The sequence below is a fragment of the Heterodontus francisci genome, chromosome 44 (genome assembly GCF_036365525.1).
Source record: "Heterodontus francisci isolate sHetFra1 chromosome 44, sHetFra1.hap1, whole genome shotgun sequence".
Lineage (NCBI taxonomy): Eukaryota > Metazoa > Chordata > Chondrichthyes > Heterodontiformes > Heterodontidae > Heterodontus > Heterodontus francisci.
Genome location: NC_090414.1, coordinates 16,833,155 through 16,860,477, shown reverse-complemented (window position 1 = coordinate 16,860,477; position 27,323 = coordinate 16,833,155). Strand labels below are relative to the sequence as shown.

Below are 27,323 nucleotides of genomic sequence, written 5' to 3'. Positions count from 1 at the left end.
ATCACAGCCAAGCCTGCCACACGGAATGGGCCTTCTGCCTGCGCTCGCAAGCTATTCCCACATTACAACAGCGACCAGGCTGTGAAAAGTGCTTCACTGGCTGCAAAGCACTTTGGGGCGTCCAGACATTGTGAAAGGCGCTACAGAAATGCAACTCTTGCTTAACTACTCCAATTTCCGGCAGTGACAGAAGGAGGCCGAACCTTTCTCAGCCAGGGACACCCGATAATTCTCCAGGTAGATAACCTTCAGCCGATCTCCCACTACAGAGTCATTGTTCACGATGTCGCCAATCGCGGTGATGAGTCTGATGATGAGCTTGGCCATGTGGTACCCTGGGGCGGCCTGTCGGAGAGAGAGAGAGAGTGAGAGTGTGAGAGAGAGATAGAGTGAGAGAGGGGGGATTAAGAGCGGTCAGCAGCACCTGGATAGGGCCAGAAATGGAGCTAGGAGAAAATACAGCCTGCTTCAGCTCTCTCACTAGGACAATACGTCCAGCATCATTCAGGATTAGATACAGAGTAAAGCTCCCTCTACACTGTCCCCATCAAATACTCCCAGGACAGGTACAGCACAGGGGATTGGCTCCTCTGTGATTGGGAATACTGAGTGCCTCAACGAGGTGTAGCTGACAGTGCTGCAGTCAGTTGCTGGAGAGGGAGAGCTGAGGAGACACTGCAAAAACTTTTGCTGCAGAGGAGGAAAGACTTTTGGATTAAGCCTGTATTTCGAGGTGAGTGTTGAGCACCGGACTCTTGCTTTGTTTGGACTGTTGTGGGAGGTGGAAGAGGCCAGAAGAACAAGGGATGGGGGCTATACAATTCTGCAGGGAGCTGTGCAGTTGCACTAAAGTTGCAGGGAAGCTCCCTCCCCACCCCAATTGCCCAGCCTGAGTCAGCTGAAGCTGCCTGGCTAATATACAGAAGGGGATAAATAGTGCCTGGGCAGCTTCAGCTGACCCAGGTGAAGACCCGTCCCACAACCAGAAGACCAGGAGTGTTTACAGTGCTCTGAGTACCACCCTTTAAGGAGAAAAAAAAAAGCAAAGTTATCGCTTGCAGCCTGTCTTTCCCCTTTCCTGTATACCCTCAGCCTCTCCCCAAACCTCCGAGTTGGTTTCTTTGTTTGTTTGTTTGTTTGCTTGCTTGCCTGCAATTTTGGGGTGGGTTTGGCTCTTGAGCCATGGCAAGCCCATCATCACCGGTGGCAGGGCCTTCTCATACCTATGCGGCTGTAGCCTCTGTGGCCGCCCGTGTGACCCCGTCACCTTTTAAATTAATTACTTCAAACCATGGGGTAAAGAGTTATCCCCACCCCAATATGTCTATAGAGGCCTGTGTAAAGGCAATGGCCGAGGTTGTCGGCTCCTCGGCCATTGTGGCAGCCTCAAAAATGTACGGGAAGGCTGTGTTCTTCCTGAAGACCGAGCGGGCCGTCCCTGCCGGTGGACCCTCTAGGGGCCACTGCGCAGCGGTTAATGTTATCAAACGTCCTGCCCTTTATTCCCAGTGAGCTCCTCCTTCCCCACCTGCACCACATGGGGGACGTGAGGTCGGGGATCACCACAGTCCGGCTTGGTCTTCGGGAGCACAGCCTCCAACATGTCTACTCCTTCCGCCGCCAGTTATTTATGCAGCTGGCGCGGGAGGAGGACTCGGAAGGCCAGTTTGATGTGCAGTTCCAGGGGACGGCCTACCGCGTCTTCTGGACCTCGGACGGGGCGCGGTGCCATGTCTGCAAGGGGGTGGGGCATGTTCGTAAGAACTGCCCCAACCTCCCGGCCGCCAGCTCCACCTCGACGGCCAAGAGTGGTTCCACAGCACCTCCTCCCATTCCCCCGCCACATCCAATAGACACCGCTCAGTCGGTTCCGGAGGCTGTGGTTTTCACAGCCTCTGGCGGGGAGGGGAGCGTCCGTCCGAGTGGAAGGAAGACGCGGGGAAAAAAGAAACATCATGAGGCGCGTCCCCTGGACACTTTAACACAACCCAAGCCTGAGCTCAGCCCAAAGCCCATTCCCATGGAATCCACCTGTCCCAGGGCTGGGCTCAGGCCCAGGGTGACTAAAAAGGAAAAAAAGGGTGCGGAGGCGGAGGCCTCTGATGACATGCAGGTCTCTGAGTCTCCGCGTCTCCGCGCCCTAGTGCGAAAAAGAGGAGAAGGCATCCCTCCACAGAAATAACACAGGGCCCTGAGGTGCAGGGCCCATCTGTTGGAGTGGAGCGGCCTCCTGTTTCGGGTCCTCAGGTTCCCCCTACCGCCACCACCAAGGCTACAAAGTCCGGGCAGGAGCTCCCTATTCCTCAGGATGGAGGGGAGGGGAAGGCCCCAGTACATGAGGCCCCTCCTGAAGGAGTAAGTGCGGCCCTACTTGTGGTGGGGGAGCCTGGGGACGCCGCCCATTCCGCCACTGCTACTGGGTCGGGTGCCCGAAAAGAAGGGGAGTGCGACGCCCCAGAGGGTCAGCCCTCCCAGCCGGAGTCTACCACCAACCAGGAGACACCCGACCTGGTGAAAACTGAGAATGCTGCCCCATCTGCTGGGCCTGTGGGTGCTGGCGGAGCGGGAGATGGCCTCCTCTCTCGGCTCCGGCTGGATTTCCGGAGTCGGGAACTTCTGTCTCCCCTGGACCACTCATTGGCCTGGGGACGGAGGTGGAGGGGGGTCCTGAACTGCTGGCACCCACAGGCTCCAGTTTCACAGCAAAACCCAGAGAGGACTCCTCCGCCATCGATCCTGGGGGTGGGATCGTGACGGAGGCAGGACCAGCTGGCGCGACTGGGACGTCCGCCCCACAGCGTGTGGTGGATGTGTCGGCCGCTGGCGGTGACGACCCGGAGGAGGATGGGGATTCGGTGTGGGGCACGGAGGATGATCTTGATTCCATCGCCAGTGAGGTGGTGGAGTCCCTCGTGCCTCCCACCGAATCTCCTCTCATCCCCACGGCGGAACTCCGGGATTTCCTCGCGGCTTGCAGGGGTTGCCGCGATAAAGTTCAGCTGGCCCTCGGCCGTTGGTCGAATCTGGCGCTGATCATACAGTCAGTCCGTGCCACCCTGAAGAAAGCGGGCAAGTGCGCGGACGTGAAACTGGTTGAGAGGCGCCGTTTTATTGTGTTCCTCAATGGGTTGCTGGGGGAGTGGAGGGCCAGGTGCACTTCCACTCCCTCCTCACAGGGAGGTGTTGGTGAAGGGTTTTTAAGTACCTTTGACATGAAGATAACCATAGCCAGCCTCAACATCAACGGCAGCAGGGGGTCTCACCGCAGATTTCACAATCTCTCAGTCCTCAGGGAAGGGAGATACGCGGTGAGCTTTCTGCAGGAAACCCGCACCATTCCGGGAGACATAGCCACCTGGCTCCTGGAGTGGCAGGGTGGGGTCTACATGAGTCACCTCACCCCTATTTCTAGTGGGGTGGCTATCTTGTTGGCCCCGACTTTTCAGCCGGAGATCTTGGGGGTCAAGGAGCTAGTGCCGGGCCGCTTGCTCCACCTCGCCATTCGCCTGGGTGGCGTGCCGCTCCACTTTGTGAACGTGTACGCGCCCAGGCCTGGCGCGTTGAAAGCGCGCTTCTTTGAAAAAGTGTCCGCTCTCTTGAGCTCCATCGATAGCGGCGACTGCATCATCCTCGGGGGGGATTTTAACTGCACCCTCGAGGTGGGGGATCGCTCCGGTCCCCAGCGCGGCCAAGCGTCGGTGCAGAAGTTGAGGGGACTGATCAGCTCCCTTAACTTGGTGGACGTCTGGCGGAATCTCCATCCCGACTCCAGCGCCGTCACGTGGAGGTCTGGAGGAGGAGGGTCCCGAATCGACTGCCTCTACTTTTCGCAGGCGTACGTCTCCCGCGTCTCGGCAGCCTCCATGCGGCTGGTGCCGTGCTCGGACCACCACCTGGTGTGGGCGGAGTTCACTCCACTCCGCACGCGGGCGGGGTCCGCGTACTGACACTTTAACAACCGGCTGCTGGAGGACGAGCGATTACGGGACTCGTTCTGTCGATTCTGGGCCGACTGGAGAAGGAAGCAGGGGGGCTTCCCCTCCTTGAGGCTTTGGTGGGATGTGGGCAAGACTCACAACCGCGTCTTCTGTCAGGAGTATGCGAAGGGATCGACCAAGAGGCGGGAAACAGAGATCGGGCGCCTTGAGAGGGAGCTGCCCGACTTGGAGTCCCGCCTCGGTCATGCCGTCGCGGACCCGGCCCTGTGGCAGGCGTACAAAGAGAAGGGCGCGCTGAGGGACCTGCAGCTCATAGGGTCCAGAGGCGCGTACGTGAGGTCGCGGATCCAGATCCTGGAAGATTTGGACCGCGCCTCACCCTTCTTCTACTCGCTGGAAAAATGGCGGGGGGTCCGTAAGCAGCTCGTTGAGCTGCTGGCCGACGACGGATCCTCCATCACGGATCTGGAGGGAATGGGCCTCCTGGTCCGTACTTATTACAGTGCGTTGTTCTCTCCGGATCCGTCCAGCGAGGATGCGCGCAGAGTTTTGTGGGAGGACCTGCCGCAGGTCAGCCCGGAGGGCGCCGAAGGATTGGAGGCTCCGCTCACATTGGCGGAGCTGACTGGCGCCCTCCACCAGCTCTCAAGGGGCAAATCCCCAGGGCTGGATGGGTTGACCGTGGAGTTCCTCAGGGCGTTCTGGGACGTCCTGGGGGACGATTACGCGCGGGTCCTGGGGGAAAGCCTGGCGACCGGGGAGATGCCCCTCTCGTGGCGCAGGGCGGTCATCGTCCTGCTGCCGAAGAGGGGCGATCTCCGCTTGCTTAAAAACTGGCGTCCGGTCTCCCTCCTCAGCAGGGATTATAAGATCTTTGCCCGGGCTATGTCTACCCGCCTGGGCTCCGTGCTGGCCCACATGATCCACCCCGACCAGTCCTACACTGTCCCGGGCCGGTCCATCCAAGACAACATCCACCTGGTCCGGGACCTGATCCATCTTTCCCAGAGGACTGGTCAGTCGGTCGCCTTTCTCTCCCTCGATCAGGAGAAGGCATTAGACAGGGTGGATCACGGATACCTTTTCGGGACTCTGCGCGCTTTCGGACTCGGGCCGCATTTCATGGCCCGTGTCCGACTTTTATACGCCGTCGCAGAGTGTCTAGTCAAAGTTAAAAGGGTCCTTGACGGCGCCCCTTCGCTTTGGGAGAGGAGTGCGTCAGGGATGCCCCATGTCCGGCCAATTGTATACCATCTGCGTGGAGCCCTTCCTGTGCCTGCTTCACAGGAGGTTGACGGGATTGGCTCTGTGTGAGCTGGCCATGCGGGTTGTCCTCTCAGCTTACGCCGACGACGTGCTCCTCGCGGTCACAGATCCCATTGACTTGCGGAGGATGTGCAATGCCAGCTGACCTTTTCTGCCGCGTCCTCCGCGAGGATCAATTGGGAGAAATGTTCCGGACTCCTGGTGGGTCAGTGGCTGGCGGACTCCCTGCCGGAGGAGATGACACCTTTTGCGTGGAGCACCACGCACCTCCTCTATCTGGGAGTCCACCTTAGCCCCGCTGAGGAAGCCTGGCCGGCAAACTGGCAGGAGTTGGAGGCGAAAGTCACCGCTCGGCTGGGGCGCTGGACAGGACTGCTCCGAGTGCTTTCCTACAGGGGCCGAGTGCTGGTCATAAACCAACTGGTGGCCTCCATCTTGTGGAACCGGTTGGTCACTTTGGCCCCGCCCCCTGCATTTGCCAACAAGATCCAGAAGAAACTCGTCGATTTCTTCTGCGGCAAGAGGAAACACTGGGTCTCTGCCGTGGTCGTGAGTCTCCCGATTGAGGAGAGCGGCCAGTCGCTGGTGTGCGTTCGCACCCAGGCTGCGACTCTCCGCCTTCGGACCCTGCAGAGATACTTGTACGTCGAGCATCCTCCTAGATGGTGTGCGCTGGCGACGTATTTATTCCGCCAGTGTCACTGCCTTCAAGACGACACGCAGCTCCCGGTGGAGTCCGTTAGCCGTGCCTCTCTGAGGGAGTTGCCTGTCTTTTACTGGGATCTATTCAGAGTCTGGAACATGGTCGCCTCCAGTCAGAGCGCTCCCCCGCCGGCGGAGGAAAGCGTCTCGGCTGTCCGGGCGGCCGCCTCAGGGGACGGTCCGGCGGGCGGCGGAGTAGCTGAAACCCCTGGGACGCCCCTCACTGTGGGTGGCGAGGGGGCTCAGGAGTGCGGAGCGATCCCGGCCGAGCTGACCCCCGCTCGGCCGGAACTGCTCATCGGACCCAGGCCCCGAAACCCTCCTCGGGAGCTGGTCCCACACAACAAGAGCCGCCTCTCGGAAATGCCCTCCGTGCCATTCCAATCGGCGCGGAGGAGTTTCCTGTACGGGCTGCTCCTGCACACTCTCCACTTCCTCGCCCTCGTCAGCAGGCCGGACACGCCCTGGCAGTCTGCGTTGCCATCTGGCAGCGAGGGGAAACCCCGATGGAGGTCTCTCTACGCGGGAGTCTTCCCCCTTTACATCGGGGACCTGGGGTGGAGGGTGTTGCACAGAGCAGTCCCGTGCAATAGGCTTTTAAGTAGGTTCACGGACTCCCAGGCCGCCTGTACTTTCTGCGGCCTGGACGAGTCCGTGTTCCACATATATATGGAGTGTGCGAGGTTGCAGCCCCTCTTTGAGTATCTGAAGGGGCTGCTCAAGTTCTGGCTGCACTTCAGTCCCACGCTCCTGATCTTTGGGCACCCGGAGCGGAGGGGGATGGGCCGGGGAGGAGGATCTCCTCGTCGGTCTGCTCCTGGGCCTGGCCAAGGTGGCAATTCACAGGACCAGGTTGCGGGCCGTCTGGGGGTCCGTCCTCCCCGATTGCCTGCCCCTCTTCCGCGGTTACGTTCGCGCCCGGGTGTCCCTGGAGAAGGAGCATGCGGTGGCCGCTGGTACGCTTGAGGCCTTCCGCGACCGGTGGGCACTGCAGGGACTGGAGTGCATCGTCGACGCCGAGAATGGCATTTTAATTTGAGTTTTGTTTATTTCTGTTTTTAATAAAGTTATTTTAAAAATATAAGTATGTATATAAATGGGGCCTGAGGAATAAAGGCCCCATCGACACAAAAGATATAAAAAGGAAAAAAAAAAGTGGATTGGCTGGGCAATTTGTGAAGCACTTCCTACCTGCAATCAGGGGTAGCAGCTGCACCTGTGTTGCTGCAACTGCAACTGGAGTGGAGTAACTGGAGAGAGATGCATTTACTGTGGAACTGTTGCACTTTTTCAAGGACTAAGAAGACCAGCAAGTCATTTTGGTGAGGTGGGTGTTGGAGCACCAGAGAACTATTGGTTGTTTGGACTGTTGGGGGAGGGAGGAGGCACCGGAAGATCCAGGGCTGGGGCTGCCAAATTCTATAGGGAGCCCTTGTATTTGCTCTTGTGTCTATCTTCCATCCTGCACAAAAGGGGCTCCCTCCCCACCCCACAACTGACAGTATATCTTTTCTGCCACGTCCTTCGCAAGGATTACTTGGCAGAAACGTTGCAGACTCCTGGTGGGTCAGTGGCGGGTGGACTCCCTGCCAGATGAGTTGGCACCTTTTGCGTGAGCACCACGCACCTCCTCTATCTGGCAGCCAACCTCAGCCCTGCTGAGGAAGCCTGGCCGGCAAACTGGCAGGAGTTGGAGGCAAAAGTCACCACTCAGCTGGGGCGCTGGACAGGACTGCTCAGCGTGCTTTCCAACAGGGGCCGAGCACTGGTCATAAACCAACTGGTGGCCTCGATGCTATGGTACCGGTTGGTCACTTTGGCCCTGCCCCTGCACTCGCCACAAAGATCCAGAAGAAGTTCCGAAGAAGGGTCACTGACCCGAAACGCTAACTCTGCTTCTCTTTCCACAGATGCTGCCAGATCTGCTGAGTATTTCCAGCATTTCATGTTTTTATTTCAGATTTCCAGCATCCGAAGCATTTTGCTTTTATTCCAGAAGAAGCTCGTCTATTTCTTTCTGCGGCAAGTGGAAACACTGGGTCTCTGCCACGGTCCCGAGCCTCCTGATTGAGCAGGGCGACCAGTCACTGGTGTGCGTCTGCACCCAGGCTGTGATTTTCCGCCTTCGGACCCTGCAGCGATGTTGAGATCCTCCCAGATGGTGTGTGCTGGCAACGTAATTCTTCCGCCAGAGGCACTGCCTTAAAGACGATACGCAGCTCCCAGCGGAGAACATTAGCCGCACTTGAGGGAGTTGCCGGTCTTTTACTGGGACATATTCAGAGTCTGGAACCATGGTTGCCTGCAGTCAGGGCGCTCCCCCGCTAGCGGAGGAGAGCACCTCAGCCGGCTCTGGGGACGGACAGACAGGTGGAGGAGTAGCCGAAGCCCCTCACTGCAGGTGACGAGGGACCTCGGGAGTGCGGAGTACTGACAGCCAAGCTGACCCCCGGCTCGGGAGCCAGTCCCGCACAACCCGAGCTGCCTCGCAGAAATGTCCTCCATGCCATTCCAATCGGTGCGGAGGGGTTTCCTATACAGGCTGCTCCCACCCTGGCAGTCTGTGTTGCCATCTGGTGGAGAGGGGAAACCCTGGTGGACGTCTCTCTATGCGGCAGTCCTCCCCCTTTACATTGAAGACCTGAGGTGGAGGGTGCTGCACAGGGCAGTCCTGTGCAACAGACTTTTTAAGTTGGCTCACAAACTCCCAGGCTGCCTGTAACTTCTGCGGCCTGGACAAGTCCGTGTTCCATGTATATCCGGAGTGTGCGAGGTTGCAGCCCCTCTGAGTATTTGAAGGGCTGCTCCCCCAGTTCTGGCTGCACTTCGCCCCCACGCTCCTGATCTTTGGGCACCCGCTGCGGAGGGACGTGGGCTGGGAGGAGGATCTCCTTGTCTGTCTGCTCCTGGCCAAGGTGGCAATTCACAGGTCCAGACTGCGGGCCGTCGGCAGGGGGCGCATCCGTCCGCGCCCGGATATCCCTGGCGCAGGAGCATGCAGTGTCCGCCGGCACGCTTGAGGCCTTCCGCGACCGGTGGGCACCGCAGGAGCTGGAGTGCATCATCGATTCCTAGACTGGCATTTTAATTTGAGCTTTTGCTTTATTTTTCTGTTTTTAATAGTTATTTTAAAAAAGTATATAAAAGGGGGCCTGTGGAATAAAGGGAAAACAAAAAAAAAAAGGAAAACAGTGTTAGATACAGAATATAGTGAAAGGGATCACTAAACTGAGTCAATGTTAATTAGCTCCTCTGCTGCTGTTAGACATTTAGAACATGTTGAAACATTTGCACGTTCCAAACACAAAATAGGGAGAAGGACCATGCTTGGAGATGGTTCGTACCTTCCCTCCGATCATGATTGTGCGAGGGGTGAACTGCTTGTTGGGCTCCTGCTTTATGCCTGTGAAAACAACACACATTAGCGACAACTGTACTAAAAACCAACGTCCGTTTACCCCTGTTCAGTGCACCACACACACGCCTTCCAGGTGAAACAGCGATTTACTTGTACTTCTAGCAATTTGGGATTCACCGTTCTCCTCTACACTGCAGAAACCAAAACGCAGATCAGGGAAATCGCTTTGCGGAACACCTCCGTTCAGCTTGCAAGCCTGAGCCTGACCCTCCGGCTGCTTGACATTTTATTCTCCTCACCCCCTCACCGATCTCTACACTGCTCCAACAAAGCTCAACAGAAACAGCACCCTATTTTTTGATTGTTGAGTTCGGAAGGCTGTAAAGTGCCCAATCGAGTTCACCAACTTCAGATTGTAACCACTGCTCCCTTTTTTTTTTTGGACTGTAGCTGTGGATGGTGAATCTGCTGTTGCCATTTACACCTCCCCCAGACCCATCTTTCGTTCCATTCCCATCTCCTTTTGCCTCGCGCCATTGTCCCTTCTGTCATGTAATCTCTCCTCCCTTCTGCCCATCACAAACCTTCCCTTTCGTCTTTTCCTCCCCTCCCCCCTTTCCTTGCCTCCGCACTTGCAAGAAACCTGTCGAATCTCTAACTTTTTCCAGTTCTGAAACGTTAACTTTCTTTCTCTGCAGATGCTGCCAGACCTGCCGAGTGCTTCCAGCATTTTCTGTTTTTAATTTCAGATTATCCAGCATTTACAGTATTTACTTTTGCTTTTAGCGAGGCCATACCTCAGTGACTTACACACTACCTAAGGTCGGGGGAGGGGTGAGATATAAACGCTGCCCGCACTTTGTTCCAACGCGGCCCAAACCTGAATAAACCGAGGGCTGGGATAATGGTGACAGATGCTGGGACTGAGTGGACGGCACGTGTGAGATGCGCTTCCCCCCACACCACTCCAGGGTCGAATAGCCCAGCAGCTCTCACCATCCAGCCCTCCACGAGACGAAGAGTGCTCATTTGGGTGCGGGAATGTCCAGGAAGGGCAGCGACCCGTGAACCATACACGTGGGGACAAAAGTGGTGGTGGAAGAAGGGGTCAGAATTTAAATAAGTCTTCTATCTAATCTACACAGAGGGCCATCGAGGGCCAGTTATCCAGGAAGGGGAGGCAGCCTGTGAGCCCCTGCAGTCAGGACGAGGACTCACGGTTGTAGAAAGTGATGATGTGGAGGCAGTTCAGCAACTGACGTTTGTACTCATGGATGCGCTTGACCTGCACGTCAAACATGGAGTTGGGGTTAATCTTCACCTTGTACTCCTTCTCAAGGTACACCGAGAACTTCAGCTTATTCTCCTGAAACACAGTAAACAGGAGGTGATAAATGACAGGAGTTTTACAGGGCATTCACTGACCAGTGTTTCTGCTTCACACTAGCCTCCTTCCACCCCCTCTTCCCCACCCCCATCTCCCTCTGTTCCTTTCTCCCTCATGTATTTATCCAGCTTCCCCTTAAATGCATCGATACTATTCACCTCAACCACACCCTGTGGTAGCGAGTTCCACATTCTCCCCACTCTCTGGGGAAAGAGGTTTCTCCTGAATTCCCGATTGGATTTATTAGTGACTATCTTATATTGATGGCCCAGAGTTCTGGTCTCGCCCACAAGTGGAAACATCTTCTCTATGTCCACTCTTATCAAATCCTTTCATAATTTCAATCAGGTCACCCCTCAATCTTCTCTGCTAGGGAGGAGACAGCCCCGAGCATTTAAACAAAAAAATCATTCTGGGAATGTGGGCCTCACTGTCTAGGACAGCATTTATTGCCCATCTCCAATTGCCCTTGAGAAGGTGGTGGTGAGCTGCCTTCTTGAACCGCTGCAGTCCGTGTGGGGTAGGTAGACCCAGTGCTGGTAGGGAGGGAGTTCCAGGATTTTGACCCAGTGACAGTGAAGGAACGGCTATATAGTTCCAAGTCAGGATGGTGTGCGGCTTGGAGGGGAACTTTCAGGTGGTGGTGTTCCCATGCATCTGCTGCCTTTGTCCTTCTAGGTGGTAGAGGCTGCGGGTTTGGAAGTGCTGTCGAAGGAGCCTTGGTGAGTTGCTGCAGTGCATCTTGTAGATGGTACACACTGCTGCCACTGTGCGTCAGTGGTGGAGGCAGTGAATGTGGAGGGTGGTGGAAGTGGTGCAGATCAAATGTGCTGCTTTGTCCTGCATGGTGTCGAGTTTCTTGGAGCTGCACCCATCCAAGCAAGTGGAGAGTATTCCTGACTTGCAACTTGTAGATGGTGGACAGGCTTTGGGGAGTCAGGAGAATTCCCAGCCTCTGATCTGCTCTTGTAACCACAGAATTTATGTGGTTGGTCCAGTTCAGTTTCTGGTCAATGGTAACCCCTAGGATGTTGATGGTGGAGGATTCCGCGATGGTAATGCCGTTGAATGTCAAGGCGATGTGGTCAAACTCCTGTTGGAGATGGTCATTGCCTGGCACTTGTGCAGCACTGTTGCAGAATTAAAGTACCAGGTGCCTGTCCACAAGAGGGCCTGAGAGACCAGACAAACTTCAGTGGCCACTGAGCAGTATTACAGCATTTCAATCTATGCTACGGGTGAAAAAAGGTTCTACGATTAAGAGTAGTCAGCTTTCACAGCCAATCAAAATCCACTTGGAAAGAATGCCCCGGGTTATAGGATCCAGTTGTACAGAATGTCATGGGTTCAAGTCCCACTCCAGCAGATTGAGCCCACAAGCCAGGCTGACACTCCCAGCACCAGTACTGAGGAAGCACTGCACTGTTGGAGCTGCCGTCTCTCAGATGAGGTGTAAAACAGACGTCCCCGTCTGCCCTCTCAGGCGGATGTAAAAGATCCCACGGCCACTACTGGAAGAAGAGCAGGGGTGGGCGGAGATTATTCCTCAACTAACATCACACAAGAAAAAAACAATTATTTCGGTTATTTTCTCACTGCTGTTTGTGGGATCTTGCTATGCACAAATTGGCTGCCATATTTCCACTCCGACCAGAGCTGAGGTTGGGAAAGACGCTATATAAAATACTGCACATCTTTCTTCTCGTATGTACGCAAGTAGCACGTTAACAACTCGCTGAGATGCATCAGCATCGAGAGAAATTTCCCCCTCGTCAATACAAAAGGGATAGACGGGTTTGATTACCTGTTTGACTTTAGCCACGGCTCGGATGAAACCTTCATCATTAGCGAACGACAGCAGCTTCTTCAGCTGATCCAGGTCAAAGATATAATCTTCACCAATTTTCTAGGAGAGACAGAGAGGGAGGGAAAGACAGAGATTAGCTCTTAGTTCCTCTCTTTAGTAAGCAGTGGGAGGTCAGGGCCATGTGTTGACAATAGTAATACAGAAGGAGCAGGGAATTACTTACCCAGTTAGCAGCAATGTGGAGACTGCATTATAATACTGCAAGCATCAGGAGGGACAATTGTAACCCAACCCGCCTGTCGCAAAACCAACAACATTGGGGGCAATGTTGGTTTGACTCTGCTGGAGGTCAGTGGAGGGTAATATTGCCCGGGATGTAGGATTGGTATTCCGTCTGAACTTGTCAGCTGCCTACCTGGCAGGATGGGTTCAAATTATCACCTACTCTGCCAGGTAGCTGCCTTGGCTCAACGGGTAGCACTTTGGTTCACCTCAGAGTCAGAAGGTTGTGTGCTCAAGTGGATACCTCAGCGATGATGTCTGCCAGGCCAGGGTTGCACAGCACCAGCCAGCGTCGTGGGGTGATCCCATTCGTCTTGTTCTGGAACTTCTCGGGCTCGTTTTCATAGAAATCTTTGAAGCTATACAAAAAAAAAAGTGATTTTAAAATACAGAGCAAGTACTGTCACCACTGCGTACAGTCATTGAGTTGGAGGCAAACAGTCTACTTAAATATTCACTCCCCCCACCACCGACGCACAGTGGCAGCAGTGTGTACCATCTACAAGATGCACTGCAACAACTCACCAAGGCTCCTTCGACAGCACCTTCCAAACCCCCGACCTCTACCACCTAGAAGGACAAGGGCAGCAGATGCATGGCAACACCACCACCTGCAAGTTCCCCTCCAAATCACACACCATCCTGACTTGGAACTATATCGCCGTTCCTACACAGTCGCTGGGTCAAAATCCTGGAACTCCCTTCCCAACTACCTCACATGGACTGAAGCGGTTCAAGAAGGCAGCTCACCACCACCTTCTCAAGGGCAATTAGGGATGGGCAATAAATGCTGGGCCCAGCCAGCGATGCCCTCGACCTGCCAAGAATGAGGCACATTAATTTCACCACAATGACATTAAACTTCAGATTGTTGCTGGGAAGAAGAGAGGGCCTATTAGAAGGAATTGCCAGGCCCCTAGTCAGAAAGACATTTCTGGATACTAGCAGACAGTGTTGGAACAAGGGAATCAGTCCCTGCTCCCAATACACAGAATGGATGTGTCACATCAGTTACATGACTGACTGGCTGTTGCAGAGTTTTGAACTGGGGGTTTTAAAGTGCAGAAACAGTGTTTGAAGACAGAAATCTCCTAGATTGAGAACATCTCTCTCCTGTCTGCTCCCATCTCTTCCTCACTGAACTGAAACCCACTGAAGACACATGAACCCCAAGAGAGAAAAGTCTCCTACAGTGAAGAAGGTTTACGAAGAATACTGGGCCCCAATGAAAAGCAAGATCAACCTACAAAGGGACTCTGCAGTGAGCTCAAAGAATCGTAACAAACTCTCCAGATATTGCCTCAAACCGTTCCACTTATTTTTTTCTTCTGCTCTTTTCTGTCCCTATCTGCATGTGTGTATCGCATATGCATGCTAGCATGGGCGTGGCGTGTATCCGTAGATGTTAACCGATTTAGAGTTTAAGTTTTAATAAATTTCACCTTTCTTCTTTAAACTGAAGAAAGCCTGTTTGTGCTAATTTCTTTCCTTTATAACTGGAAAACGGTGAACAAGGATTCACCAAGGGGGAGCTAAAAACAGTGTGTTTAAAAATAAAACCATGTTACAGGAAGACCAAATGAAGACTGAAGGGGAACCCCAAGACCTTTTTCTCACCTGGTCGTAACACAGGGGGTGGCCCACCATGTCTTCTGGACCTCAAACAGGGCGCAGTGCCATGACTGCAAGGGGATGGGGCATGTGTGGAAGAGCTGCCCCAACCTCCGGGCTGCCAACTCCACCTCGGCGGCACCTCTCCCTACGCCTGCAACAAACTCAACTCAGTTGGTTCCGGAGGCAGTGGTTTCCACAGCCTCCAGCAGGAAGGCAGGGGCCCATCTGAGTGGTAGAGGCACGACGTAAAACAAAGGCACGTCCCTTGGACACAGAGGTACAACCTGGGCCTGAGCTCAGCCCAGATCCTGATCCCGGGGAACCTACCCACCCCATGGCTGTGCTTGAGTCCGAGACACCAGGGCTCAAGGTGGGTGTGGACGTTGGGACGGAGACCGCTATAGCCACGGAGGTCTGAGTCTCAGTGCCCCTTCCAGAATAAGAGGAGGAGGCACCTCTCTTCGGAAGAGGACCCCGAATTACGGGGTCCATCTCCTGGCGTGGGTCCTTGGGCTATCCCCGAGGCTATCCACACTATCAGGGCCTCCAGCCCTGGGCAGGAACCCTCTACCCCTTGGGGGGGGGGGTGGTGGGAGGAGGAAGGGAAGCCCCTGGAAATTTAGCAACTCCCAAAGATGGGGTCCCCACCTGTGGTGGGGGATCCTGTGGACCGACCGGGGGAAAACACTCCATCTGCCCGCTGGGTCAGGTGTCCTGGGTGGGGGAAAAGAGATCTGCGAGGGTCAACCCTCCCAACCATCTGTTACTACTGTCCAAGATGTACCCAACCTGGGCCAATTTGCACAGTGCCCCGTCTACTGGACCCATGGGCACTGGGGGGGGGGGGAGGGGGAGGGAGATGCCTCCTCTCTCCACCTCTGGAACCGGTTAGAACCAGTCCTCAAAAGGAGGACTGAGAGGAGCCATAGACCCTGCAGGTGAGATCGTGACGGAGGTGGGACCAGCTGGCGTGTCCGGGATGTCCGCTCCACAGTGTGGGTGGGTGTCAGCCGCTGGTGGTGATTCGGTATGGGGCACGGAGGATGATCTTGAATCCATCGCCAGTGAGGCGGTGGACTCGCTTGCGCCTCCTACAGAGTCTCTTCTCATCCCCACTGCAGAACTCCAGGACTTCCTGGTTGCCTGCAGGGGTTGCTGCAATTAAGTTTAGTTGGCCCTCTGCCGGTGGTCAAATCTGCCCTCAAGAATTTGTGGGGGGGGGGGGAGGAGGAGGAGAAGGGGGCAAGGGCACAGGCTTGAAACTGGTTGAGAGGCGCAGTTTCAATGCATCCTCTCTGGGTTGCTGGGAGAGTGGAAGGCCAGGTGCACTTCCACTCCCTCCTCACAGTAAAGATGTTGGCAACAGGTTTCAAAGCATTTTTGACATGAAGATAACCATAGCCAGCCTCAACATCAACGGCAGCAGGGGGTCTCTCCACAGATTTCACAATCTCAGTCCTGAGGGAATGTAGATATGCGGTGAGCTTTCTGCAGGAAACCCACACCGTTCCAGGAGATGAAGATACCTGGCTCCTGAACTGGCAGGGTGGGATCTACACGAGTCACCTCACCCCTATCTCCAGTGTGGTGGCTATCTTGTTGGCCCCAACTTTTCAGCTGGAGATCTTGGGGGTCAAGGAGCTCGTGCCAGGCTGTTTGGTCTACTTCACCGTTCACCTGAGTAGCATGCCCTCCACTTTGAGAGTGTGCACAAGCCTAGGCCCGGTGTGATGCAAGTGCGCGTCTTCAAAGAAGTGTCCACTCTCTTGGGCTCTATCGATCGTGGCGAGTGCATCGTTCTCAGGGGGGATTGTAACTGTATCCTCGAGGTGGGGAAATCGCTCCGGCCAAGCATCGATGGAGAAGTTGAAGGAAATGATCAACTTCCTTCGACTTGGACGTCTGGTGGAATCTCCATCCAAACTCCAGCGCCTTCGCCTGGAGGAGGGGGGTCCCGAATCCACTGCCTCTATATTGTCTCCTACATCTCAGCAGCCTCCATGCGGCTGGCACTGTGCTCGGACCAGCACCTGGTGTGCATGGAGCTTGGTCCGTGTACTGGCACATTAACAACCAGCTGCTGGAGGACGAGAAGGGAGCAGGGGGGCTTCCCCTCGAGGCTGTGGTGGGATGTGGGCAAGACTCACATCTGCGTCTTCTGTCAGGAGTACGCGAAGGGGTCGACCAAGAAGTGGGAAGCCGAGATAGAGCGCCTGGAGAGGGAGGTGCTCGACTTGGAGTCCCGTCTCAGTTAGCCCGTCGCGGACCCGGCCCTGTGGCAGGCATACAAAGAGAAGGGCACGCTGAGGGACCTGTAGCTCATAGGGTCCCGAGGCACGTACGTGAGGTCGAGAATTCAGATCCTGGAAGATTTGGACTGCGCCTCACCCTTCTACTCACTGGAAAAATGGCAGGGGGTCCGTAAGCAGCTCGTTGAGCTGCTGGCTGATGACGGATCCTCCATCACGGATCAGGAGAGAATGGGCCTCCTGGTCTGTACCTATTACAGTGCACTGTTCTTTCCGGATCCATCCAGCGAGGATGCTCGCAGAGTTTTATGGGAGGACCTGCCGAAGCGCAGCCCGGAGGGCGCTGACGAATTGGAGGCTCCGCTCACGTTGGCGGAGCTGACCGGCACCCTCAAACACTCGAGGGCAAATCCCCCAGGCTGGATGGGCTAACCATGAACTTCCTCAGGGCAGTCTGGGAGATCCTAGGGGGCAACTATGTGCGGGTCCTGGGGGAAGGCCTGGCGACCGGGCAGATGCCCCTCTCGTGGCGCAGGGCGGTCATCGTCCTGCTGCCGAAGAGGAGCGATCTCCGCCTGCTTAAGAACTGGCGTCCGGTCTCCCTCCTCAGAATGGATTAAAAGATCTTTGCCCAGGCTATGTCTACCCGCCTGGGCTCCGTGCTGGCCCATATGATCCACCCCGACCAGTCCTACACGGTCCCGGGCCGGTCCATCCAGGACAACATTCACCTGGTCCGGGACCTGATCCATCTTTCCCAGAGGACTGGTCAGTCGGTCGTCTTTCTCTCCCTCGATCCAGGAGAAGGCGTTCGACAGGGTGGATCATGAATACCTTTTCGGGACTCTGTGCGCTTTGGGACTCAAGCCACATTTTGTGGCCTGGGTCAGACTTTTATACACCATCAGAGTGTCTGGTCAAAGTTAGAGTCCTTGACGGCGCCCCTTCGCTTTGGGAGAGGAGATCAGGGATGCCCCATGTTCAGCCAATTGTATACCATCTGTGTGGAGCCATTCCTTCGTAGGAGGTTGACAGGATTGGCTCTGTGCAGGCCAGGCATGCAGGTCGTTCTCTCAGTTTATGCCGATGATGTGCTCCTCACAGTCACAGATCCCAATGACTTGCAGAGGATGCACGACTGCCAGCAGACCTTTTCTGCCACGTCCTCCGCAAGGGTCAATTGGGAGAAATGTTCTGGACTCCTGGTGGGTCAGTGGCGGGTGGACTCCCTAACGTAGGATTTCTCACCTTTTGCAGAGTTTTGTGGGAGGACCTGCCGAAGCACAGCCCGGAGGGCGCTGACGAATTGGAGGCTCCGCTTTTGCGTGGAGCACCAAGCACCTCCTCTATCTGGGAGTCCACCTTAGCTGAGGAAGCCTGGGGAGGCAAACTGGTAGGAGTTGGAGGTGAAAGTCACTACTCGGCTGGGGCGCTGGACAGGACTGCTCCAAGTGCTTTCCTACAGGGGCCGAGCGCTGGTCATAAACCAACTGGTGGCTTCGATGCTGTGGTTCCGGTTGGTTACTTTGGCCCCGCCCCCTGCATTCACCACCAAGATCCAGAAGAAGCTCGTCGATTTCTTCTGGGGCAAGAGGAAACACTGGGTCTCTGCCACAGTCCCAAGTCTCCCGAATGAGGAGGGCGGCCAGTCACTGGTGTGCGTCCACAACAAGGCTGCGACACTCTGCCTTCGGGCCCTTCAGAGATACCTGTACGTCGAGCGTCCTCCCAGATGGTGTGCGCTGGCAACGTATTTTTTCTGCCAGGGTCACTGCATTCAAGACGACACGCAGCTCCTAGCGGAGACCATTAGCCGCGCTTCTCTGAAGGAGTTGTCTGTCTTTTACCGGGATCTATTCAGAGTCTGGAACATGGTCGCCTCCAGTCAGGGCACTTCCCCGCCGGAGGAGGAGAGCGCCTCGGCTGTCCGGGCGGCCGACTCTGGGGACGGTCCGGCGGGCGGAGGAGTAGCCGAAACCCCCGGGACGCCCCTCACTGCGGGTGGTGAGGGGGCTCCGGAGTGCGGAGCACTCCTGGCCGAGCTGACCCCTGCCTCCCGCTTAGCTGGAACTTCTCATCGGACCCAGGCCCCGAAACCCTCCTCAGGAGCCAAACCGCACAATTCGAGCCGCCTCTCGGAAATGCCCTCCGTGCCACTCCAATCGGCGCAAAGGGGTTTCCTGTACGGGCTGCTCCTGCACATTCTCCACTTCCTCGCCCTCGTCAGCCAGCTGGACACGTCCTGGTGTTCCGTGTGACATTTCGTGGAGAGGGGAAACCCCGGTGGAGGTCTCTCTACGCGGGAGTCTTCCCCCTTTACATCGGGGACCTGAAAGGTGCTGCACAGAGCAGTTCTGTGCAATAGACTTTTAAGTAGGTTCACAGACTCCCAGGCCACCTGTGATTTATGCGGCTAGGATGAGTCCGTGTTCCACGTGTATATAGCGTGTGTGAGGTTGCAGCCCCTCTGAGTATTTGAAGGGGCTGCTCCTCAAGTTCTGGCTGCACTCAGTCCCACGCTCCTGATCTTTGGGCACCCGGTGCGGACGGGCGTGGGCCGGGAGGAGGATCTCCTCGTCCGTCTGCTCCTGGGCCTGGCCAAGGGGGCAATTCACAGGTCCAGGCTGCGGGCCGTCGGGGGGCTCCGCCCTCCCCGATTGTCTGCCCCTCTTCCGTGGTTAGGTTCGCGCCTGGGTGTCCCTGGAGAAGGAGCACGCGGTGTCCGCCGGTACACATGAGGCCTTTCGCGGCCGGTGGGCACCGCAGGGACTGGAGTGCATCGTCGACGTTGAGATGGCATTGTAATGAGTTTTTGGTTTATTTATTTGCTTTTTATAAAATTATTTTTAAAAACTGTAGATAAAGGGGGCCTGGGGAATAAAGGGCCACCTTGACATAAAATATATAAAAGGGGAAAAGGGTCTGGGTTTAAAAGCCACCTTCAAAAAAAACAAAAACGGGGTTAGATACAGGGTAAAGCTCCCTCTGCACTGTCCCCATTAAATACTCCCAGGACAGGTACACTAAAACAGTCACATTTCAAAACGTGCTTCATCAGCTTTGGGATGTCCTGAATCGCGATTCTGCTGTAAAAAAAAAAAATGCAAGTCAGGTGTCCTTGATTGACCTCATCTTCTCCCCTAGTCTTTCAAACCTTTGTGGTTCTTGGACCTTCAGCTCAGTTCAGCAGCAAGCCATGGCTCTCAAACAAAAAAAAGGTGGTAGAAGTTTGGAACTCACTTCCGCAAACAACTGACCTCGCACTAATGGTCAATTTTTGAATCGGGGAGAGATTTTTGTTCGCCAAAAGAGATTAAGGGATATGGGGCAAAGGCGAGTATATGGAGTTAGGTCAGCCGTGATCTCATTGACTGGTGGGACAGGCTCGAGGGGCTGAATGGCCACTTTCTATATTGTGTCCATTGCACCCTATTTATAAGCGAGGGGGGGACTTACACGGTCTTTTTCAGGATCTCGGAATGGATGCGGGCGACTCCGTTCACAGCGTGCGACCCAACAATGCACAAATGTGCCATGTTAATCCTCTTGACATCTCCCTCCTCAATCAGCGACATGCGACGCAGGCGGTCGTGGTCTCCTGGGTACTTCTTAGCGACATTCTGTGGAATGAGACGGGGGGGGTGGCGATCAATTAAATCAGAACCAGCCCACACCTCCAATGCCTGAAACTACCACCCCCAGTAATCCCACAGAGTTCGACACATCGATGGGCCCCAACCCCTCAGGGATGCCTGTCCCAGACGCAGCCTGCACCCCTCTTCCCCCTCCCACAAACCACGCGGTTGCAGAGCCCAGGTGGCTTGATGGAGTCGAGATACAGATGAGCTCTGATTGGTGGAGAGGCTCAAGGGGCTGAATGGCCTCCTCCGGTTCCTGCTTCCCCATGGGAAGCATGTAGGCTCCACTCTGAACCGAGTCTGAGGGCACAGATAATACAGTTTAAAGGGCAGCGGGAGGAAAACGCGATCCCAGACCAGGTCGGAGAATATCGCTCAGGCTGTTTATGCATCCCGCGCATACCCTGATACCAAGGACCGGGTTTACCTCCAGGTGCCTCCTGTTGATCTCGAAGACAATATCGAGGTGTCGCGGCAGCAGTGACTCAAAGAGGTGAACAGGCCAGCGTTCCAGGGCCTCGGGCAGCACTGTATGGTTGGTGTAGGCGCAGGTGCGGGTAGTGACAGTCCAGGCCTAGAGCAGAAGGAGAGAGAGAATGAATTTAGTTTCGCGTTGGGAACTCTGCAAGCAGGGACTCTCTCGTTCAATTTGTGCTAAGTGATGTTGAATAGGAGATAGTGACACATCTCTGTTGCCTTCAAAAGATATTACATTGCGTTTACAGGCACAGAAACAGGCCATTCAGCCCAGCTGCTCCATGCTTCACATAAGCCTCCTCCTACCCCATCACAACTGGTTGGGACAAAGAAGATTGAGCACTTGACAGCTTACGCTGGCCTTTGCTCTCGAGACGCAGCATGTTGCATCTTTGCTACCTTTCATTATGTCGGATTATGTGAGCACCGCAGGCCATCTGTACGCTTGCTGTTTATGTAGCTGCTATTTCATCCCTCCCAATCTTCATTACAAAAAAGCTCTACTCTAGATGGAGTCCATTCAACAACTGATAGTCCTTTTGCAAGCTTTCTCCCTCCTGCTGGGCAAAATGTGTTTTAACCCTACCGTAATCTAACTCAATATTGTAGAACTTTATGATGAGTGAAATCAGTAAGTTGCAGACACAATGGAGACAGGTATGAACTGTTTCCTTTTAAAATGGAGATGTCCTTATTGTCAAAATGACAATTGTACATACTGTAAAAAAAAAAAAATTTAGTCAAACTTAAGTGGCAGAGAATCTACAATTCAAGAACTGTTCCTTTGGTTTGGAAAATTGCTCATGTCACTCAGCTATTTAAAAGAAAGGGGAGAGGGGGAAAACCAGGCAGTTACAGACCCAGTTAGCTGAACATCTGTTATCGGAAAATTACTACAGCTATAATTAAGGATAAGGTGACTGAACACCTTGGAAATTTTCAGCTGATTGGATTTGTAAAGGGAAGGTCATGCCTGACGAAATCTGATAGAATTTTTTGAAGAGGTGACTGAAGTAGTGGACAGGGGAATGTCTGTGGACGTTATTAAAACGGACTTCCTGAAGGCATTTGATAAAGTCCCGCATAAGAGACTCTTTGCTCGAGTTGAAGCTCATGGAATTGAAGGCAAATTAAAGACCTGATTAGGGAAACTGGCTGAGTGACAGGAGACAGAGAGCAGGGATAATGGGCGGTTACTCTAATTGGCAGGATGTGACCAGCGGTGTCTCGCAAGGATCTGTGTTGGGACCTCAACTACTCACTGGATTTATCAACAACTTAGATGATGGGATAGAGAATCACATATCCAAATTTGTCGATGACACAAAGATAGGTGGCATTGTCAGCAGTGCAGATGGAAGAATACAATTACAAAGAGATATTGATAGATGACGTGAATAGGAAAATCTGTGGCAAATGGATTTCAATGTGGGGAAATGTGAGGTCACCCACTTTGAACCTAAAAACGATAGAACAGGGTCTTTCTAAATGTGAAAAGCAGATACAGTGAAGATCCAAAGAGACTTGTAGGGTCCAGGTATACAGATCATTAAAATGACAGGTACAGAAAATAATCAAAAAGGCTAAAGGAATGCTGGCCTTCATATCTCGAGAACTAGAATACAAGGGGATAGAAGTCATGCTTCAGCTATACAAAGTCCTGGTTAGACCACACCTGGAGTTACTGGGAGCAGTTCTGGGCACCACACCTTAGCAAGGATAGATTGGCCTTGGAGGGAGTGCAGTGTAGATTTACCAAAATGATAACTGGACTCCAAGGGTTAAATTACGAGGAAAGATTATACAAACTAGTGTTGTATTCTCTGGAATTTAGAAGGTTAAGGGGTGATTTGATCGGAGTTTTCAAGATATTAAGGGGAACTGATAGGGTCGATAGAGAGAAACGATTTCCGCTGGTTGGGGAGTCGAGGACTAGGGGGCAGAGTCTAAACATTAGAGCCAGACCTTTCAGGAGTGAAATGAGGAAACATTTCCACACACAAAGGGTGGTAGAAGTTTGGAACTCTCTTCCACAAACGGCAATCAATTGTTAATTTTAAAGTGGAGACTGATAGATTGTTGTTAACCAAAGGCATTAAGGGATACGGGGCAAACGTGGGAAATGGAGTTAAGTCACCGATCAGCCATGATCTCATTGAGTGGCAGAACAGGCTCGAGGGGCTGAATGGCCTCCTCCTGTGCCCATGTTCCAATCCCAGGGGATAGAATGGTTTCTCCGCCACTATGCACGCGAAGGTAAAGAGCTCCCTCGATTCTTTTGCAAAACCCGCTGCTACCTGGTGCTGACTTCGAAGATTTGGCAGGCAGGAGGGAAGTGAAGTGTCAGGAGCTGGGGTGGGTGGTTGGTGCCTTGGAAAGGGGACTGGGACCATTCACTAGAGTGATTCAAGTGTGGAGTCATGATGAAAAATTGGGGCTTCTCACAGGAGGCTTAGACTGGGGGTTGTGACGAAAAGAACGAAGATAGTTTGACGCAGTGTTTTCACACAGGTTATGATGTGGAGCGCAGAACCAGACAGGGATATCAAGAGGCTAGGAGGATTCAGAACTATGAAGGAGGAACGCCCCACCAAAAGGCTCAATTAAATAGTATTGTAAAAAGCAGGTAAGTTCTCCCAGTGTCCTGTACCGGCATTCCCCTCCCACTGCCACACCCCTCAGCAAATAGCACCAGCAAAAAAAAAAGATTGCTTATTCCTGCATTTGCTCCTGTTGGGATCTTGCCATGCACATAAATAGCCACATAGAGTTTGCCTACAGAGCTGTGTGACCACGCATCAAAGCGTCGCTACAGAGTGCTTTGGGACATCACAAGGATGTGAAAGGTAGTGTGCAAATGGGAGTTCCCCTTTCCCTATTGAAACGAGGTACTCAGAATTGGTAACTGCAGTTCACACCTTCTCCCAGCTCAGGTGTTCAATGTCTACAAGTATCCGCATGAGCTCGGGGATGGCCAAGGCAGGATGGGTGTCATTCAGCTGGATGGCAACCTGCAAAAAAAACAAAAAAATAAGTGAAAATGAGCACAGGTTCACAGCGAGTCAGAGAGCCGAGCCCTGAGCCCTAGAATCCAGGCTGACACTCCCGGGGCCAGTACTGAGGGAGCGCTGCACTGTCGGAGGTGCCATCTTTCGGATGAGACATTAAACCCAGGCCCCCGTCTGTCCTCTCAGGCAGATGTAAAACATCCCCATGGCCACTAGTGGAAGAGCAGGGGGTGTTCGCACCCCCTCCCCCCACCCCTCCCTTGACATTCTCTCGGCCAATTTTTATCCCTCAAACAACATCACTAAAATGATCGGCACTACTGTTTGTGGCAGCTTCCTGTGGCTCCTACATTTTAAGAAGTACTTCACTGGCAGTTAAGTGCCTTGGGACGTCCTGAGGTCATGAAAAGGTGCTATTGAAATGCAAAAAAATTACCAGCTGAACCCATTTACGTCTCACACTATGTGGCAACTGGTGCCTTGGGAGTATGGGGGAGCTGTTGCAAAATACAGCTACCCACCCAGCACTAACTTCTCCGCAATGAGAGTGTGTCAACGAGCTGCTTGGCAGCCCAGCCCACACCTCACCCAACAACCACATGTGGGACTCGACCCCCTCCAGAGTGCTGGGGAGCGGGCAGCCCACACTGTCTCTCCTTACCTTCCCACCAGAGGCAACTTTTGGGGGGGGGTTGGGGGAAGAAGAGCAGAGACACGGCACACTGGAGACAGCCACTGCCACAGAATTATGGCATGCAGCTTAAATACCGCTAGTTATTGTCAACCATGGACAGACTGTTACACCTTATCCAGCACAGGAGTGGGGAAGGCTTGCTTGAATTCCAAACTACTCTACACAAACAACAATCCATTGAGCGAGGGGTCAATGTACAGAGTAGGGGCCCTAGGGAGATGGCGAGAGTAAATAGACCTGATTCACTCAAATGCTAATTAGATTTGCTTCACAAAGTAACAATTTGGAATGCCACAGGAGCAATTTGAGACACGACGTGTAGAGGGGGACAGGAGATTTTGGAGCTAACATTCCCCAACTTCTCCATTGCTCACCTCACTGTCCACGTCTGTAGTAGACTAAATCAACAGATTGACCACTATGGAGAGTCAACAGCTCCATTATCATGGATATCTGATAGGAGAGCAGGGGGGAGGTTGGGGGGGGGAAAAAAAGTGCCCCCCACATGGCCGAGCAGCAGGGCTGCGCTTACCTTGTTAGGGAACGCGTCGAATGTGGTGCGGACAGGTTCCCGGCTGCCGAACTTGGAGGACTTGAAGCGGCGGATGATGTCTTGCAGAGTGGCAGCGACCACAAAGTACTCCTGTTTCAGGCGTAGCTCCTTCCCCTCAAAGAACTGTGAGGAGAGAGGGAATGAGAAGATAAGGGGGTAGAGCGTGAGCGTGGAAGAGAGAGGAGGGAGCGAGCAAGGAAGTGGGAGGGGAGGCTGGGGTGAGAGAGAGAGAGCGAGAGCAAGACGAGGCAGTAACAGTGAGAGGGGGGAAAAGTGAATGAGGGAGTGAGAATAGGAATGTAGTGGAATAGACAGTGAGAGAAAGGATGTGGGCAGAGAAGGAGAGGTACAGCAAGGACATGAGTGAGGGAAAGAGGCAGTGGCAGGATACTTAAACAGTGGGGTAAGAGGTGGAGAGGAAGGTACAAAGAAAGACAGAGGACGAGAAAGAGACAGGCAGAGCGCGAGTTGGGTTAGTGAGGCCAACGAGTGACGAGAAACATGACAGAAAAGAGTGTATGTGTCACAAGAGGGGACAAGGGAGAGGGAGAAAAAGGACTGAGTAAAGAGTATGTGTGAGCAGGAAAAGATCAGGGATGGAGGGAGCGTGACAGCGAGAGCGAATGAGGCAAAAGTGTGAAAAAGAAGTAGAGAAAGAACTTGAGACAGCAAGAGGTAGTCAGAGACAGAGCATGGGGTAGGGAAAGCTTCCTGCGAACTCGGGGGCTTTGGGTGGGGTCAGGGAGGATATCTATCTCTGCGACACTGCACGTATGGCCAAGGGCTTCTGACCGAGCCTGCTGAGGAGGAGTTGGGAGGGCGTTACTGCAAGCTGCCTGCAGACCAGAGTAAAGTCTGGGGAAATCTGGGCAGTGACCGTCACCAGTGTGAAGAACAATCAACAGGGTACATAATGGCTGGGGGTGGGGGGGGGGGGCGGGGGGGGGGGGTGCGGTTTAAATGCAGATGAGAATCTCCTCCACACGGTCCTGAACGCCGGTAACACATCCCCATCAGCCCTCGCAGTCTGCCGTAGCCAACCACCATACAAGTGAGCATGTCGCAGGCACCCTCTGGCTACGGCTGGTGGAAAATCGAATGGTCTGAACAGACCAGGAACTCACGTTGTCGTTGGGATAGAGAACTCGGGAGATATTCTCAGCCAGGTTCCTGTCGAGCACAGCCTGGATGTAGCCACCAACATTGACTGAAACACGAGAGAGAAAAAAAAAAATGGAGTGTGTGGAACAGCAATTTGCATTTATATATAAAATATCACAAGGTGCTTCACAAGAGCAAACAAAATTTGACACTGAGCCACAAACAAATATTAGGATAGATGGTCAAATCTTTGTTCAAGAGGGAGGTTTTCAGAATTTTCAGAGACTTCAAACGAGGAGAAAGAGGTAGAGAGACAGATACCACTGCACCCACCACCAACATCCCCCCTCCCCACCACACTGCCGATCATCGACACTGCTTGAAGGGGGAAACCATATAAATTACAGTATAGAAAGTGGCCATTCTGCCCCTCATGTCTGCACTGGTGGAATACTCTCCACTTGCCTGGATGGGTGCAGCCCCAACAACACTCAAGAAGCTCGACACCATCCAGGACAAAGCAGCCCACTTGATTGGCACCCCATCTACAAACATTCACTCCCTCTACCACCGACGTACAGTGACAGCAGTGTGTACCATCTACAAGATGCACTGCAGCAACTCGCCAAGGCTCCTTAGACAGCACCTTCCAAACCCACGACCTCTACCACCTAGAAGGACATGGGCAGCAGATGCATGGGAACACCACCACCTGCAAGTTCCCCTCCAATCACACACCATCCTGACTTGGAACTATATCGGCCGTTCCTTCACTCTCGCTGGGTCAAAATCCTGGAACTCCCTCCCCAACAGCACTGTTGGTGTCCCTACCCCACATGGACTGCAACGGTTCAAGGTGGCTCACCATAACCTTCTCAAGGGCAATTGGCATGGCCAATAAATGCTGGCCTCGCACAAGCCAAGCACGAATTTAAAAAAAAAAATCTGCCCTTGTACAACTTAAAATTCTAGCCCTTGTCCTCCCTGATCGGTTTAATTGGAAAATCGTGATCTGCTTTAACCACACCATGTGGCAGCGAGCTCCTCATTCTCACCAGTCTCTCGAGAGAAATTCCTCCTAAATGAATTCATTTGATCTGTTCTTACTGAAGTGAGCTTGTGTGTTTCATCTGCTGCTGGTGCACCATGCCACGTGCCCGAGTCTTGTAAACCAGGCAGGCCCCCGTTTCGATTGCTGCCAGCTATCTGCCCCCAGCCGAGGCATTGAAACTGTCCGCTGAAACACCCC

The 27,323-nt window shown here is 53.8% G+C and overlaps 1 protein-coding gene across 1 annotated transcript in view; it reads right to left on the bottom strand.

Moving 5' to 3' along the window:
- Positions 1 to 27,323, bottom strand: part of LOC137355930 (glycogen phosphorylase, muscle form) — a 60,846-nt gene that overhangs the window by 4,980 nt on the left and 28,543 nt on the right. The window contains exons 7-16 of the mRNA XM_068021600.1: positions 26,098 to 26,180; positions 24,953 to 25,096; positions 23,637 to 23,729; positions 20,669 to 20,815; positions 20,060 to 20,223; positions 12,985 to 13,099; positions 12,456 to 12,557; positions 10,483 to 10,630; positions 9,251 to 9,309; positions 204 to 345 (exon numbers count right to left, since the gene is read on the bottom strand). Of these exons, the coding sequence (XP_067877701.1) occupies positions 204 to 345; positions 9,251 to 9,309; positions 10,483 to 10,630; positions 12,456 to 12,557; positions 12,985 to 13,099; positions 20,060 to 20,223; positions 20,669 to 20,815; positions 23,637 to 23,729; positions 24,953 to 25,096; positions 26,098 to 26,180 (1,197 nt within the window). The remainder of the gene's footprint in view (positions 1 to 203; positions 346 to 9,250; positions 9,310 to 10,482; positions 10,631 to 12,455; positions 12,558 to 12,984; positions 13,100 to 20,059; positions 20,224 to 20,668; positions 20,816 to 23,636; positions 23,730 to 24,952; positions 25,097 to 26,097; positions 26,181 to 27,323) is intronic.